Source organism: Chrysoperla carnea, chromosome 1 (genome assembly GCF_905475395.1).
Source record: "Chrysoperla carnea chromosome 1, inChrCarn1.1, whole genome shotgun sequence".
NCBI classification, from domain to species: domain Eukaryota; kingdom Metazoa; phylum Arthropoda; class Insecta; order Neuroptera; family Chrysopidae; genus Chrysoperla; species Chrysoperla carnea.
The window spans coordinates 42,334,281-42,352,048 of record NC_058337.1 but is presented as its reverse complement, the minus strand read 5'-3'; the positions used below and the strand labels follow the sequence as shown (position 1 = coordinate 42,352,048).

At 28.6% G+C, this 17,768-nt stretch overlaps 3 protein-coding genes across 3 annotated transcripts; 1 reads left to right on the top strand and 2 right to left on the bottom strand.

The window, feature by feature from the left end:
• Positions 1–301: 301 nt before the first annotated feature.
• On the bottom strand, positions 302–6,405 carry LOC123305002 (rac GTPase-activating protein 1-like). The gene is made up of 9 exons (XM_044886592.1): positions 6,259–6,405; positions 5,874–6,183; positions 5,209–5,389; positions 4,705–4,850; positions 4,459–4,636; positions 3,175–3,611; positions 1,290–1,540; positions 921–1,229; positions 302–766 (listed from the first exon to the last, which is right to left on the bottom strand). The coding sequence occupies exons 2-9, from the start codon at positions 6,165–6,167 to the stop codon at positions 706–708; spliced, it is 1,857 nt and encodes a 618-aa protein (XP_044742527.1). The 5' UTR covers positions 6,168–6,183; positions 6,259–6,405; the 3' UTR covers positions 302–705.
• An 811-nt stretch (positions 6,406–7,216) lies between these two features.
• On the top strand, positions 7,217–7,763 carry LOC123305672 (divalent-cation tolerance protein CutA). Its single transcript, XM_044887453.1, has one exon. It carries the CDS (start codon positions 7,237–7,239, stop codon positions 7,705–7,707), a length of 471 nt encoding a protein of 156 aa, XP_044743388.1. The 5' UTR covers positions 7,217–7,236; the 3' UTR covers positions 7,708–7,763.
• A 5,297-nt stretch (positions 7,764–13,060) lies between these two features.
• LOC123304933 (J domain-containing protein) lies at positions 13,061–16,046 on the bottom strand. Its single transcript, XM_044886487.1, has 3 exons — positions 15,890–16,046; positions 13,502–13,720; positions 13,061–13,377 (listed from the first exon to the last, which is right to left on the bottom strand). Exons 1-3 carry the CDS (start codon positions 15,974–15,976, stop codon positions 13,168–13,170), a joined length of 516 nt encoding a protein of 171 aa, XP_044742422.1. The 5' UTR covers positions 15,977–16,046; the 3' UTR covers positions 13,061–13,167.
• Positions 16,047–17,768: the final 1,722 nt, after the last annotated feature.

Here is a 17,768-nt window from a genome sequence, read left to right as displayed (position 1 = left end):
AAATATATAATTATGATAAAAAAAACTCCTTTTTGAATATAAGTATCTTATACGTTCAGAACCGATGTATAGTATTCATAAAAAAGGAAAAATAATATAAAATGCTTCGTTGGTGTAAAAAAGTCCGATTCAAGTCCAATAGAACTCAATATAAAATTTCCAATTCAACCCCATTCATAAATTGGAATCAATTGGAAATTTCCGACTATTTTTATAGGAAATTTTTTCCAATTAAATTCGATTTATTTCGATTCAAAATTTTAATTGGAAGGAAACGAAATTTTTTTATTCCGATTGGTTAAATTAGAAGTTACCGATTCATTAATCGGACTTTTTTATCATGGTTAATAATCGAATAATTTATTTATGACACCTTTTTTGAAATAAAATTTGAGATGTGCGAAGGCAATAAAGTCAAGAAGTAAAACGTCACAAAAAGGAAATCATTAGGCTGGTTTAATAGATTTGTATTAAAAAGGTCTTAAAAAATGTGCTGACACACTTTCTATCTGCTAAACAAGTCCAATCCTGCAACTTATTTATCAAAGCCACGCATTTCGTAAAAATGCATAATTTTGTAGATCGTATGAGGATCGTTTTCTTTCTGAAGACTAAAAAAATAATTACAAAATAATTAATATACAATTAAATGTTCGAATACATTCCCTTTACCTTGATTAACATTACTGAAATGTATATTAAGTTTCATTTAACCTTCTTTTTGGATGGAGTGTTGTCAAAAAATTTTCTTTTGTTTCGAATTACTCTACAAAAAGTAAAACTATATTATAAAAATTTGTTTAGGCGAATATTTTTATCAGAAAATACGCGTTACAATTTACAACGTCAATAAAGTAGTTTACTATATTCATAAAATACAACTAATATTTTTATGGATTTATAAATAATAAAAAAATTACCGGTCTTCATTTGGAGTAACTCCAGTAGGCGTTCTGAAATAATTTCCTTGGTAGTTCAATGAATCTGTACTAATTGTTTGTTTTAGTTCCGTAACAATTGGTCTCGGTTGTAATCCATGTACATTTATTAAGGTTAACCAATAATCAGAAGGTATTTTTAATAAATGTTCTACAACCGAAACTTGTTGTCGTGTTTCTGATAGCATGTTTCCAAAATCTGGTTCGGGAATAGAGTATCCAACAATTGTTGGACCAAAAATTTTTGAAATGTTCGTAATTGGCATTTTGCAGTCTTTACTTTCAGAAATCCTATAATATATAAACATTATATTATACATTAAATAAGGTAACAGAACCATTAATACATACTTCTGTAAATGTAACATTAAAAATGCTAAACTATCACGATTTGGCTGTGGTAATTCCGAAATTGTCTGATATAAAGCTGGTTCAATATCTTCAGTGTCATTTGCTTCTACAGCACGTATAAAATCCCCACGTAATGCATTTGTTAATAAAGGTTCACGTAATGATCTTAGGAAATCTTTAATTGTACCACAAATAACTGGTATTTCAATACCATTTAAATTTGGTATTCCTTTACCACGTAAAAATTTCTCCTAGAATATGAATAAAATAATGAAAATTGTTTTTTATTAAAAATTTATATAGATTATGAGGTATGTTCCTCTGTGTCACAAAAACGCACATTTTAGTATATACTCTATGTAAATCCGTGCGATTTTTGTGACATAGTACTTATCGTGGATAATATTTTGCCAAAAACTGGATACTAACACCTCAGTGGAATCTGTTATGCTGAATATCTATATATTTAAAAATGTTAAGTTGGTTTGTGAACGCTCAAACTCAAAAATTTCTGCATTGATTGGGTTCAAATTTTAACAAGATATACAATTTTCTTCAAAGATTGTTTTTATCTATTTTTCAACTTACGGTGCAAAGGGAATTGGGGAGAATAATGGAGATGACCAATCAAATATTTTCAAATATACCCGTGGGCTCAGCTTTTTTAACGGTCAGCTGTGAATCAGAAACTGTGCCATCTGTTGGAAGCGAGAAGAGCACTCGCAATACTAGCTAACGACAGGAAATAGCTATTGTCGAACTAGTACCTTATATTTATTCCAACATGTTTTGTCGACAGCTAGTATCTTATATTTATTCCAAATTAAAACCGTATTTTCCTACACTGGTTTATACAACTACTAACTAGATCGAATATAAAATTCGCAAAAGGCGACATATTTGCGACGGTATGGGACCTATTATACCATGCATATATGTAATATGCAAGGTATACTAAGTTTAGTCCCAAGTTTGTAACGCTTAAAAATATTGATGCTACGAACAAAATTTTGGTATAGGTGTTCATAAAATCACCTAATTAGTCCATTTTCGGTTGTCTTTGGGCATGATAACCCTAAAACGAAAAAAGATATCAAACTGAAATTTTTACAGCGTACTCAGGACGTAAAAAGTGAGGTCGAGTTCGTAAATGAGCAACATAGGTCAATTGGGTCTTGACCTATGGGTCCGTAGGACCCATCTTGTAAACCGTTAGACATAGAACAAAAGTTTAAATGTAAAAAAAAAGTTTAAATGTTCGTTATCAAAAAATAAACAAATTTTGTTTGAAACATTTTTTCGTAAACATCACTGTTTACCCGTGAGGGCGCAAATTAGGCGTAAATTGTACAGTATGTTTTATAAAATTGTATATGTATGTGCAATGTGATACAGTAATCAACACTATTTATGCATGGTATTTCAACAATTTAACTCAGTCAATTGTTTGTTTTCACTTGTTTTAAATATAATTTACAGAATGAAAATGATTAAATAAAAAAAAAAAATTGTTGATAGTAAATTCTTTTATATGATTTTCCTTTCAATAATTACGTTGTTTAATCTATTATCGGGTCTCCATATTGTAATAATTTTTTTGAAATTTTGTGTCTGAGTCTTTAGACTTGTTCGTGTATATACACGAAAGAGAGAGAGTAAATAATTATATTAGGATAGTTGCAGATCTAGGCAGATACATTTAATAAATTGTCAACGAAAAAAAATTAAATTTAAACATCGGCAACTTTAATAAGGTAGATAAAATTTTAAAAATTAATAACAAATATTAAAAAATGGTTTAGATTATATGAATACGTAAAAAAAAATTGGAGCATTGTCTTAAATAATCAACTATCCACGATAAAGAACTTAAAAATAGGCTTACTTTTAATGTTTTCACATCTTTTTCAGAGCCAGGCACTCGATATGGTCCAATTTCATGTAAACCCCTCATATCAATTTCATTTACACAATGAACAAGTAAAGCGGGTATCATTGGTGGAAATTGTGGAGCATAATCAGCGATCACACCCATTGTTCCTTTTAATGTCGGTGTATTTCCAACAGGAACACATGGTAATGGAATTAAATGTTGACATTTGATATGTGCTATTGATCGACAATCTTTACAGCGTACTGACGATGTACCAAATCGCATTTTTTTTCCACAAGGCCCACAAATATCTTTTGGAAAACCGGACATTATTTTTGTTACAAATGTATGTGGGCGACACTTGCTTTCTGAATTACGTAAATTTTGCACACTTGGGCTAACTCCTAGTACTTGACTATATTTGTGCTTCGCGACTGCATCAAGATTATCTAAAATGTAAAAAAGACTTAAAACTTATTTTAAAAGTAGATTATACACGTATCAAAACAAAAAATCAGTTGTTTAAAAATTTTAGTTTTAATTTGGTTAATTTAAAATTTTATTTATCAATAAATAACCCTTTTTTGTACGTCTCTTGTGGAAAATTCATATCGAATCTCTGTACGGTTTATGAGAAATTAACTATCAAATTCAATGTTTTTACTAAAAAATAGATTACATTTCTCATAAAGCGTATAGAGAATCGTTATGAATTTTTCCCAAAAGACGAATAAAAAGGTGATAAATTGATAAAAAAATATTTTAAATTTCTTGTATCATTTTCATTTCACTGCTTATAAAAAAAGAATTCACGTGTTTTACCATTCTAAGTGTTATAACCATAACATTATATGTGAATCACATGTAATATTATAGTAATAACACTTAGAATGGTTTAAGTTTTGCGTTTATTTTTAATTGTGTATATTTCGGTTTTTTATTTTTATGCCAAGTTTTATTTAAATTATTAAATAATGAGATTCAGAAAGTTCTTAATTTTGGTATGATTATAGAACTTAAAACTTGAGGAATATTGATAAATGTTTTTTTATGTAAATGGTTGCATATTTAAAAGCAAGTTGACTAAAGCAATATATTAAGACTTCTTCATAAACCACCATTAAAAAGAGCTGTTTTTAATAATTAATTTCTCGTAAACCATACAGAGAATCTACTTGAAATTTATACATAAGACGTATTAAATACTCATTAATTGAAAATCAAAATTTCAGATTTTTGGTAACATTATCGTTTTGGTATCGAAACGCCTTAATTAAACTTTACTAATTAGTTTACCATGTGGTGTTGTAGGCACTGACGAATATGATTGTCGTCGACTTTTGTTTGAAATACGTGAAATTTCTTCATGTTCGTCTTCTGGAACAGCTTCTATGACTGATGTTGCCAAAATTTGACTACCATCTTTTCCTACAGTTAAGGTTGTAGTTGCCACCACACGATCATTTGGGTTTAACTAAAAATTATTTAAAAAAACAAAACGTGATGCATAGAATCATAATTTTAATCTTTATAAATAAATACTTCAATCATTTTTCCTTGTGATGATCGTCGACGTTTCTGATGGTATTCTTCCTGTTTTGCATTACATGGTCTATGCCCATTCCAATCGCCAGTCATATCTAAATCATCTTCTGAACGCGAATAACTCAAATCTGATAATAATGAACCTGGAGCCAAAAACATACCTTGTTGAATAAAATATTTCGAACTTTTTCAAGATACCTGAGACCTTATGTTAAAGATTTTAAAAGGCCCCCTCATCCTACATCTATAATTACGTGGTCATCACCCACGATTTTAAAATATTAAATAATTATTAAAGCAATAAATGGTATACCCAATAAATTTATATTTTAATTTCAAAAAATACCAATTAAGCTCCGTTTTAAGAATTTTCCGGGGATCTACCATTTTTACTGAATTTGAAACAAAGATTTTTCTCAGATATAAGGTAGCGGGTAAAATTAAAAAAAATTGAGGAAAATTATAAGCTCTTGAGTGCATCAGGAAAAATAATATGCTTACCTGTTGATTCTAACTCATTGATTGTATTTAAACGTTTAGCACGCGTACTTGTTTCATAGCTACGACGACTTTTCGATGTAGAATTGTGTAAAAATTGTAACTTTTCACGTGTTTCGTTTGGAAGATAATTTTTATTTTCATTTGTCAATAAAATTTCACGAACTAAATTTACATTTCTTTCCTGAAATAGAAAATTAATTTGTATAACAACATAGCTTCTACTGGGAACTCCGGTACGTGGTATACTGAAAGAATGGGATAAAAATTAGCTTGTCATGTATCTTTAGCTTTCTAGCAATCTATAAAAATAAGCTTTTTAATTCAAGTCGGTTCAGCGGATTTGGCATGAAAAGATAGAAACACAGAATGAAATTATTTCCCGCCGAAATTTTTTACCATTACACATTTTTGTTGGAGTTAACTGCATGACTACTAATGACTTTTATATGGAATTCTAACAGAAATAGAGTAAACATTCACAGCATTTAAGGGAGTTGAATGAATGCTACATTTTAATGAACGCTTGTTACGATCTAATTGGAATTTAATTAATTCAGCATTATCATTCCAAAAAGTTATATAGGTTGAATGAATAGCTAAAGTATATCAAAATATATTCGAACGATGCTTGTAACATATTATCTAAACTTTCAATTTCATCTTACCAAATTTTCAATTTCATGTTCAGCTTTAAGTCTTTGCCGTTTTTCTGTATCATACATACTACGGGCATGTGATAATTTCTTTTCTAAATTAGAAATCGTTAACATTTGCTTGTTTAACTCTGATTGTAAGCGTTGGCATTCTTTTTCTGCTTCAATTCCTTTTAAACAAAATTCTTCAAAGTTTAGAACAATTGCTAAAAATGCTTCTGTTTCGTCGTTATTCAATAAACCCCATACACAACGCATCAAGTCATCAAATTGGGCAACTAATGATAGTTTCGGTGGTTCTGTCATTTTAGTAGCGTTAATACTGGAAAATAATTCAATACATAATATTCACTATTTCTTATTACTTTTGTAAGTATTTTTATAATTTTCTGCTTACCTTTTTTTTAATAATAAATGAACCACAACATTTATCTTTTAAACAAAATTATATAGGTTCTGTCAAAATACGTTAAATAACGAACTTTTTAAATACATTAATTGCTCAAATGTTTACCACTTAAAATACCAGAAATAACAAAACATAAATATTTTTATTCAAAATTATTAAATGAATTGTCAAATCTACATATTATTAACTGAAAATTGAAAATAAATATATTAATTTGTTGAAAAATAAAAATATTTTTTTCAAACATATTTAAGTTTGATGCTTTAACTTACGTTATTTTTATTGCTACTAGCGCCAAAAAACTTCCCATCGTACTTCTACATATTAATGTAAAATAGAGGTAAGTTCACATGTTGTTGTTTTGTTTATCCAAAAAAATTTTAAATATGTGATTTTTGATAATTTTTATGTTTTTAAATATTTCCCAAATTATCATGACACCACTAGTAGAGTATTTTTACATTATTACAGCCCCATATGGTACAGGGAATGAATGTCAAGTTAGGGTCAACTAACTAATTGTTTTGATAATGAAGCGATTTTGATTTAATTGGTTCATTTTGTTCGTAATTGCATTAAAAATAAAGAGCTCCTTAAATTAAAAAATAAAGTAAATGAGGATGAAAATACCATTCTGAAGGCTTTTCTGGCCGCTGAATTCGAATTTGGCTTTAAAAAATGTGAAAATTTAAAATGGTGTCTGAAAAATTCAATTTTTAGCCGAAAGCCTTATTCGACCAACGATATTATTAAACACAGTTAAAATTAACATATTAAGAAAACAATTACACTAATAAGTAAAAAACCATAAAATTATGCTAAATTTATTGACAATTATTATAAAAATTAGGGGTTAAAAAGCAAAAGAGATAGATCATTAGATGTAAGAAGCCGTGCGAATGTAAATGAGCCATTATAGAGTGATTAAGCTGACATCTACATGTGATTGGATGTAGCACAATTTATATGTCAAAAATGAGTTTAAAAATACCGAAAATTCTTGTGAATACGTTTGTTTACGGTTTAGTTTTACAAAGAACTTTATTCACAACAACTGTAATGGCAAACCAGGAAACGGTTTCAAAAACACCGTCGACAAACTATACTTACGAAAGTGGTAAAGTGTCAGCAGCTTTTATAACAGTGCCAGATAAAGAAATTGCCAAAACATTAGCACGGTCAATAGTCGAAAAGCGTTTAGCCGCATGTGTAAACATTATACCTGGTGCTACATCAATATATTTTTGGGAAGATAAAATCAATGAAGACGAGGAAGTATTAATGATGGTTAAAACAGAAACCAAACTTATTCCAGAATTAACTGAATTTATTAAAAAGAATCATCCATATTCTACACCTGAAGTGATTTCTACTAAAATTGAAGATGGTAATCTTGATTATTTGAAATGGGTTTCTAGTACTGTAAATAAACAGTAGTAGTATTGTAAATATGATTTAAATTTTAAACTAGAATAAACATAACTTTTAAGTATCATTTGTAGTATTTTTTTTAAAAATATTACACTATGTACAATTAATTATCCAGTGTTCGATTCCTGGTTGGTGCATTTCTCTTTTCTTTTTTTTTTTTTTTTTTTTTTTTTCACTTTTCACTATGGTCATTTAATAGCCTCTTCGCCCCAATGTGTGATATATAATTACATGAGTGGATATCCGATATAGAAATAAGGATATCCGATATAGAAATAAACACGCGTAATTGCATCGTGTACAAATATTTCGAATAGTTTTATAGCTATTTATAAAAGTAGTTGCAAAATGAACGTGTCTTAAAAAAAACGGTGTTTTGCATCGTGTTTATATACAAGATCAAATATTTTGAATAGTTGATAGCTATTTATATAACTAGTTGCAAAATGAACGTGTCTTTTACACTAGATGTGAAGTTTGGATCCAACACATCGTGTGCGAAAAAACACGTTTTCAACGTGCATACAAGTTTTGTAATAATTCTAAGGTTGCTACGTGTCCAGATTTGATCAAGAAACTCCCGAAATGCATCTTGCATATACGATTTTTAGTAATTATAGGGTTGCCATCTCTCCAGATTTGATCGGAAGACTTTCAAAATCGTGTAGCCTTTTCCGATTCCTGATATTAACATAAATTTTCCAGAGTTCAGTAAAAAAAATATATTTTTTGATTATTTGTTTCATATTCAGGTAAATTCGACAATTCTGAGGAGCTTTTATTTTAAATTATTTGAAGCGTATTTTTTTAAATATATAATTATGGAAAAAATGGATACAAAAAATATCGAAGAGTACTATAATGCGGTGATATAATTAAATTAATTTACTAACTTCCAACTTCCAAGCTACAGAATGTTAAAAAGTGAGGCAGTGTAGTTTCATCAGGCAAATTAATTTAGTAATTTTATAATGCCCATTATTAATTGTATTTTAGTAACCTCTGTAACCAAATAACTGTCGCATTTAAGTTTCCGATTTATTTGACTAAATTCACAACCATTTATTCAATTCAAGAGTTTCTTCTGGAAGTGTCACTGCTGTCGAATATGTCTTATTTCATCCAAATCTTTCTTTTTTAATAGAAAGAAACTTAGTAAATTGTAGTTTTTCGCAATTTTCAGAATGTCGGACAACATAATCCTGTTTTTGTGTTTGTTATTAATATCTTTCCATTAGTTTAAAAAATGGATATTTGTTAATTAAAGTTCAATGAAACATTTAACGTGTACTGTGCAAGAGCAAAAGCTTTAAGTTTTAAGCATAATTAGGATTAAGGCACCCAATAATTTCTAGATTAGTATTTACCTATGATATCGAGTATTTACGGACATCGAAACTATTAATAATAAATCGAATTGAAGCAAAATTAACAATATTCTGTAAGCGAATTCAATTAATAGACAGGTGTGGGAATTAGAAGGGATTTATAACTGAAGATAAATAATAAAATATTGACTTTTTTAAAATACATTTATTTTTATTTTCGACATTTAGCAAAATACATTAAATTTTGTATTTAACTATGATATATTTGTTCACAGAAAAGATTTAAGAAAAAGACTATTTGTTACAAATAGATAATTAATAAAACTGTGCATCTATAATTTTACTTACTGTATTTCAATGAGCATTGTTAATGAAAAAAAATAATTGTGTTTTTGAAGAGTATATTTTGTTGAAACTCTTCTGATAGATATAAATTTTGGTATTAACGGATTTGAGAGAATACACAAAGTATTTATTTGCTTTATAAAATCTTTTATTAAATTAAAAGCGACTAAACACAAGCTATTCAATGTTTCCTGGCTATGCAATTAAATAATTCTGATATTTATTAGTTTTTTCTGATCGTTATTCTTGGTGGTAAAAATGGGAACATCATTTTTTTACCACCTATGTGTTTAAGAAAGCCAATTAATATTTTAAGTGTCCATATTTGGTCACCTTTTATCGATTCCGCGTTGTACAAATAAATTATCGTTATTTGAATTATAAGGTAGTTGAATAGTAATTAATCTGTTATTCCGTTAAGAGTTAAGCGTTTTTCCTGGAGTGTTTAGAAATGCATTTAGCTGAATTCGTGCTTCAATAAGTCTTGAATTGATTCCCCGAAATAAACCCCGATATTTAAAATTCATACATTTTATAATAGCAGCATTTTATAGTTCACACTCGAAATTGAGCCAGCATAACTAATGATCTTTAATAATATCAGAGAAAAACCTTTGTAACAAACGTATATGAGTGGTAATCACTGCTATAATGTTCCCTTTTGTTAATTTGTATTATCAATTTATACATTCGGGAAATATATTCTATTTCGGTGGATTTTCGAACTGAAGCTGTTCGATCACTTCATCTTCTGCCTAAAAGCACTACTAAAAAATAAGGAATGTTTATGAAAAAGTTCCATCATATCCGTCAAATTGGTTTTAGGACAAATGATATATGAAGATGCTAGGATTGAGCTATAAACAAATTATCACTAGAAATTGATAATACAGTACGTAAAATTATAATTTAAACGTAAAATATTTGGTCCATAATAACATTTTGTTTTAAAAGCAAATTCATATTTCTGTCTTTTTTGTTACCCTGCTTATTAATTTTTTGAATAAATCGCTTTATGATTGTCTCTCTCTCTTTTTCATATTCAATCAACATTTCATATAAAATATTTATATAATAATATATTCTTTTTTTTATAACAAATTTTTTATGAAAAATAAAATAAATATATATTTAGTATGTAGAGGGCAGACTTTGGATTCTCATATACTATATTAATTTTTAGGGTAAATTATGTTAAAATGATGTAAAAAATTATTAAATATGTTGGATGATTAGCTTGGACTTAAACTGTTCTTAATAAATTTCATAATGATAGCGATTTTGATTTATGAAATATTTTCCCCCATTTAGCATTCTTTCCCTTTTTTATTATTATTAATCGGCTGTTAACATGGTCTAAAGTAAATCCGAAAAAAAATCTCGATAATTTGAGCCAACATGGTTTTGTTACTCATGAAGACCGTATTTAGCAGCATAATGTAATTTTATATTAAGAATCTATATATCTGTAAGCATATAATACACCCAACATAAAATTATAAATGGCATCATCAAATACAAATGAACTGTATAAGAAAAAATGATATGATTTTTTTATTAAGTGGTATGAAATATGTTGTACATTTAACAAATAGTAGATCTCTAGAATACCCTCAAAATAGTTCAAAATAGTGTCATAAGCTTATAAATCAATCGATTCAAACCAATTAATACACGTGTTTATCATCAGTTATTAGTTCAGGAGATCAATTTTAAGCCGTTTGATGTTTTATGAACTTAATAATTAAGATTGTTATTACATAAAAAACATTTTTTATAATTAGTTTTCAAAATCACCAGAAATAATTCGGCTGATTACATTGTTGAAAAATAGCGGGTACAGTTTAATTTAATTTTTTCATGTATTGGTTTGGAACGGATGGTGCATATTAAAGTTTTAATTGCTCGGTGATTAATATGAGGGTATGCTGAAGATCTTTTAGGGAGTCTCTATATTTATTATTATTTAAAATTTAAGGGTAGTTTTCTTTTAATAACATCCATATAGAATAATGTATTTTTTAATAACATCAGATATAATTAAATTTTCCATTGATTTTTTAAATAACATTCAGTTATTACATAGGGTGTATAGAATTCAATTGACAGTCATTATTCTACTAACGACAGAGCTAAAAAAACTGTGATACATTAACCGTTTTTCTATTTATAATATAGCCGAAGAACCACAAATAACGTTACTGTTGTACGAAGCTGTTTACAGCAAATTATTATACTGAATCTTTACACTTTTCCTTGTTGATAACTCCTAGCCATTTAACATAATGAAATACTTTATTCTATCGAGAAATGATTCTTTTATAAAGCTATAAAATATTCTTTAAAAAGTGTTTACTGATTCGAAGAGCGAATTACAGTTTGTTTGATGTAAAAGTTAAAATAATAATGACTGCCTAATAAATTCTGGGACGATCTGCATTTATTCTGCAGCATCTCCGTCTAATATTTATCCATCATTTTTTTTAATTACCACATTTAGAAAATTTGAGTATTATTATACAGAATTGTTTGTATCCTTCTTTCGATTAAGTTTCTTATAAATATGTGTTTTGTGTGTGTGTGTATGTAAGGATATAATAATAAGTATATAAAAACATTGTTCGACAACCCTCGAATAAAATGAAACATTAACGCTGGATCAAAAAATAAAGTATTTTTGCAGTACCTATTTATTATGCTACTTAATTAATGGTGAAGATAATTTAAAAAAGCACATAATCAAATTAGATAATATACTTTCATGTGAATATTGAGCATGCGCTACTCACTGATTTAATTTACATATTCATTTTTTTTTTATAAAAAATATGCAAAGTACAAAATACTTATAAAAGTATAAATTCCAAAAATGAATGTTTAAATTTATCTATGTTGAGTTTTAAAAACATAATTATTTAAATTTCAACTTTCATGTTTCAAGTATTGATTGATTATCATAAAATATCTTCCATCCGTAAATTATAGTGGGTTTTTTTTCCAAAATATTTCAATTTGTTTTCTGGCCACACTGAGAAGAAAAATATTAACGACTGTGAGCTAAATTTTTTCCACTCCATACAGTTAATGTTGTTTCAACTACGCTGAATATTTGAGCGAAACTTTTTTGAGCAAATCATTTGTAGTTCGCAGCAGTTACTCTTTCCTCCAACACCCTCTGCCTAGGGAAACTTCCCTATCTTAAGAAACAATATTTATTTTTAGAAATAACCAGAGGCTGTCAAACGTATTATACTTTCCATATATGACATATTTAAATGATTATTAACGAATGGTGCTGGTTAATTAATTAATTGAAATATTCCAACAAAAACTATAGATAGATATCTATATTTTGTATTTAGTTTGATTGTCATAAATAATTTCATCATTCACTCCAATTAATAGGCCAATATTTGATCGAAAAAAAATCAGAGGCATTTTTAATTGGCTTGGAACAAAAAAAATAGAAAAGACATATAAGCTAACATACACACAAAATTGAGTCGATTAATTTTATTTTGAAGTTATTACAGTATTTCGAACTAGACTAAAAGATAGGTGGAACATGAATTGATAATCTTGATTTGTTTTGTGATGTCACAGAATGGAAACCATATCAGATTTGGTAATTATTAAAAATTACCATAATAAAACAAAATATTGAAAAATTTTCTTCTCAAGCTTAATCTTTAAAGAATATAAATTCTCAAATTTTGTGTTTTAAAAATTTTAAGACCCAATTAATTTCAGATTTAACATTTTTGGATTTCATGACATAGATTTGGTAATTGATTTAGATTTCATAATTACGAAATTTACTGACAACTTCACTTGGTGCTTCAGTACCCCATACACCTGTTTTTCCACCCCAATGCAAATTTGCACCACCTTCAGATGCACGTCGTTGTGCTGCTGTAATATTACCAGCACCTAAACTAGATGGCCCTGATCCACCTTCTGTCAACATGCGATCTTTTGTCTTTGGATTTGTCCAATGCATTGACTGAAATCATTAAAATAAGAATATTTAATTAAAAACAAAAAAATTATATATGGATTTATTAAAATTTTTAAGGTTGTGAGATTCCTTTATAGTGAAAAAAATTAAATATGCTTAAAATATTCACCTGATGTACGTGATCCTTCATGCTGACCCATTGTTTGTAACTGATTGCAATACCACTGTTACGCCATTTATCATAGTTACAACGTTTTTCGGGGTCACAAAGTATTTCTTTTGCCTCTTTTAATTTTTGAAACTTTTCCTCTGCTTCTTTATTGCCAGCGTTTTTATCGGGGTGATATTGTAAGGCCAAATTTTTATATTCAGCAGTTATTTGCTCAACCTAAAAAATTGAAACAACATGAGCAAAACTCAAATTCAGCATCTGATCATTTTTTCTGTATCTAAATAATATAATATCTGCAGAGGCATTTGTTATTTTAATGTATCAGCCTGTTTCGTAATTCCCTATGTCTTACAACAGAAAGATTCTAATAGGTTTTAACATGAATGACTACGACACTACGTTAGAAACGCAGAAGGTTGGCAATGCTAATTGGTGCACTGATGTTTATTGGCCTCGATATATCTGCGAAGATATTGCAACCAAACTCGTTCCGGGGGATTTGAATCTTTAATTAGGGTAACGGTTCTTCCTGTTTATTACGCGAATGTGTTGGACCATCTGTATTGTACTGGGTTAGATCAAGATTCTTACATTTCTAATTTTGGTCTCTTGAGCTGATCAAGAGCCAGCTGAAAGTACGACGGAATGCATGCGATGTAGTTTACGTCAATTCCACAAATTACCAGTAGAAAGCAATATTTAATACTAGGTTTGAATGCATGCATAAGTGTATTAACAGTGATGGATTTTATTTAGGAAAACAATAAATGGTTAGATTTTTGCGGGATTTATGAAACATCACAGTTCGTCTATCAATTTTTAACAATATTGCAACTTTTGTTACGATGGTAAATTTTATATATTATTTATCTGGTTTTTCCTGTCTATGCGATCTTCCTTATTCCTTTATTAAATTCCATGATTTACCCCACATTTTCAAGCTTATAGTGCTGGCTACTGATATTAAATAGACGGTCTAAAAATGTACCGCTTAAGAAAAAAAAGGCTAGAGAAATAATTTTACATTTCATTTAATTCATTGTGTTTTTTGTATATCATATCTGTAATAAAATTGCCTATAAATTAAAATAAAGTAAATTATGATTGATATTATATTATTTCTCTAGCCTGTTGTAGCCAGGGTTATCGCACTGCGGAATTCTGCACGGATCGAGCTAGTAGTTATGAAAAACTTTACGTTGCGGTGTAGTACAATTAATTTTATACTTTCTGTTTCTATTCTATTTTGTTCAAAATAAAACAACTGTTATCTAAATCTCTTTTATGATTTTTTTTAACAAAACAAAAAAATAAATTGAAATTGTCTCAAGACTAAAAGGAACTGATCATAGCTATAAATAGAAATTTAGAATACTTCTATTATTTTAGTTTTTATTATGTATTCAATTTATTCAACAAAACTCTCAAACTTAATAATAAAGGGTAATAAAGGTCTAAAGCTTGAATACGACTGAAAATCTGGTCGAAAAAAGATTTGTGTAGTTGTTAATCTCTAGTAACTTTATACATTACAGTCTGCGTCAAAAATCCGGCAGTTCTGATTTTTCTTAGACTTGTTTGTGGCGTTGGCCCAATGAATAATCTAACTTTGTGAAAAACCGTGAAAACTTTGCTTCTTTTTTTCAGATTTTGGTGATTATATCCCTAAAGGGATAGTTTTTGATAGTACCTTTTCAGGACGTTTTCAAGTAGACTAAATGTGTTACAATATGAGACTAGACCCGTACTTTCAGACGACAAGTTAAATCGTATTAAGTATAAAAGTTGTTATTAGGATTATAGACCTTTTCATTTCAATTACGATTCATTATTATTTCGGACAGACAGTAATCAATTAGACAAAGATATAAGATATTTATTATTCATTACCACATTAGTTTTTAAATAAACTGGCCGAAGCAAAAGGTAATCACTTTTTAAAATGAAAAGGTCTATTGCGGAGGACTACATGGTAACCATAGATTTTACTTTGATCAGCCGCGAATCTAGAAGTAAATTTTGAACACTTTCGATTTGTAAGATGAAAATTCTGCCGGAAAGTTAAAAACATACATTTGTTTAAATTTTCTTAGAAAACCAAAATACATGAATTTTATTCATTCTTCAATTATTTTGATTAAAAGTGTTACGTCACAGATGTTAACTACATTTCTATCATTTATATACTATCCCATGAAGCTTATTCTTATAAGACACTATCCTTTTGCGACTTGGTGTCTAAAGTTTATGTTGTTATTTGTTTGTCACAAAATCAGACAGGTTTTTGTTTTTAAACTAATTATTTACATTTTTAAGATTTAAATTATTAAAATCAGGTGCCCAATCGTATATAAATAGTAAAAAATTAAAAACAAGGAAACTTACAGTTGAATTTTCATCGCAACCAAGTAATTTATAAAAATCTTCATCTTCAGAACGCTTATAATTAATAATCTCATCAACAGCACTCATTTTTGCTATTATATGATCAAAATTGATTTATTAAGCAAACTGTTTTCACTTTTTTTATTTTTGTAAACCTCTGTAAAAAAAGAGTAAAAATGAATTAATGAATATTATATTAAACTAATTATAAATATTACTTTCGTATTAACTAAAGGCCTTGAGATTGGTTTGACTAGATGGAGATATACATTTACAATTGTCTTGTATGTAACTATATATAAACAAAAAAAAACCCGTTACTTAAAATGATAATATTCATTTACCAACTGATTTGAATTCAACCAGAAAATAGCACACTGACATGGAGACACAGAGGTAACATCATCATTTAAAATATGGAAATTATATTATTAAATCATGAACTGGGTTACCAAGAGCTTAAGACAACAATGCTTTTATTGTTTCATTTCTATTTATTCGAGCCAGAGTAGGTCACATAGACTTGGAGACATTGACACAAAATTTCAAAACTTTTTGTTACAGTATGCGACATTATTAATAGGTCGAATATACATAGATAAATATTGAAAGAAAAATAATATAAGCGCTTTTATTACTGAAGTTATTTTATTTGCTGCTGGATAATTTTGTATACTAATCATTCTTGAACTTTCATTCACCAAAATCATCATGCCACATTTTTCCTAAGGCTAAAAATAACCCCGATTCCCGCTAAAGACGCATAGTTTTAGCAGTAGAGCGGCTAGTAAGTATGATATGATAATTTTCGTGAATTACCGAGGGATACAGCAAATGCCTGTGGAACAATTTTTTAATCGACGTTTGGCTACACCCCAAAGACAAGCGCCGTAACCATCAATAATTTTACTTAAATCGACATATTAACAAGTCGGCATACTCTAACAAATCCTGAAACTGAATTGTTTGGCCCTCTTAGTCGCCCTATTAGTTCAGTTGGTTAAGGCGTAGGTAACCAATTGCGCCCGCGGTATGTTTAGGGTAGCGGGTTCGATTCCCGCCGTCGCAACAAAATTAATTTAATTAATAGTTGTGATGGGCTGGTGTAGTGCATGGTATATGCATGATGAAGGTGCACTCAGCCTCTGAAATTAAGGAGCTGATAAATGAAATTATCAGCGGAAAGATGGTAAAACACATATGGTATAACAATGAGCCCTATATAGCCTAAGTGTATCTTTCGTGGACAGCCAATATAACCTAACCTAACCTTACCATAGTACGTAAAAATACTTTTGGGTTTAATTTTTGCTAATAGATGACTCTCCCACCTTCCTTTCCACTTTCTCTTTTTAATTTTAGCCATTTTTATTTTTATGTATTTTGAGGTTTAAACATTCAATTTTCGGGATTTTGCACTACTTATAACATTAGTTGGCGAATAATAAGGCAAGATAATTTTTAGATGCAATTTAAGAAACTGTTTTGATTTATTATCATATCTTGAGGGGTATTTTCAGTTATATAAAAATTCGATTTTTTATGAATTTTTGTATTATTTAATGTGTTTAGAATACACTCCAAAAATTATAAAGCAAAATTCGTTTTATATGAAGCTATATAAATAGTATAAGTTTATAATTACAAAACAAACAAGTGAAATTTACAAAATTAAAAAAAACCTCCGAGACATATTTTTTTTACGGAACTCTAAACTCGGACTTGAAACGTTTCTAAGAACACTCTCCATTAAATTCCGATTTTGAGGATCATCGCAAATTGCTCCGGGTACAGAACCCTAAACTCTACTTGAAAAACTACGTTCTTTCTACCCTAAACTACGCTCTTAAAACATAGCTAAGAACACTCCTCATTAAAT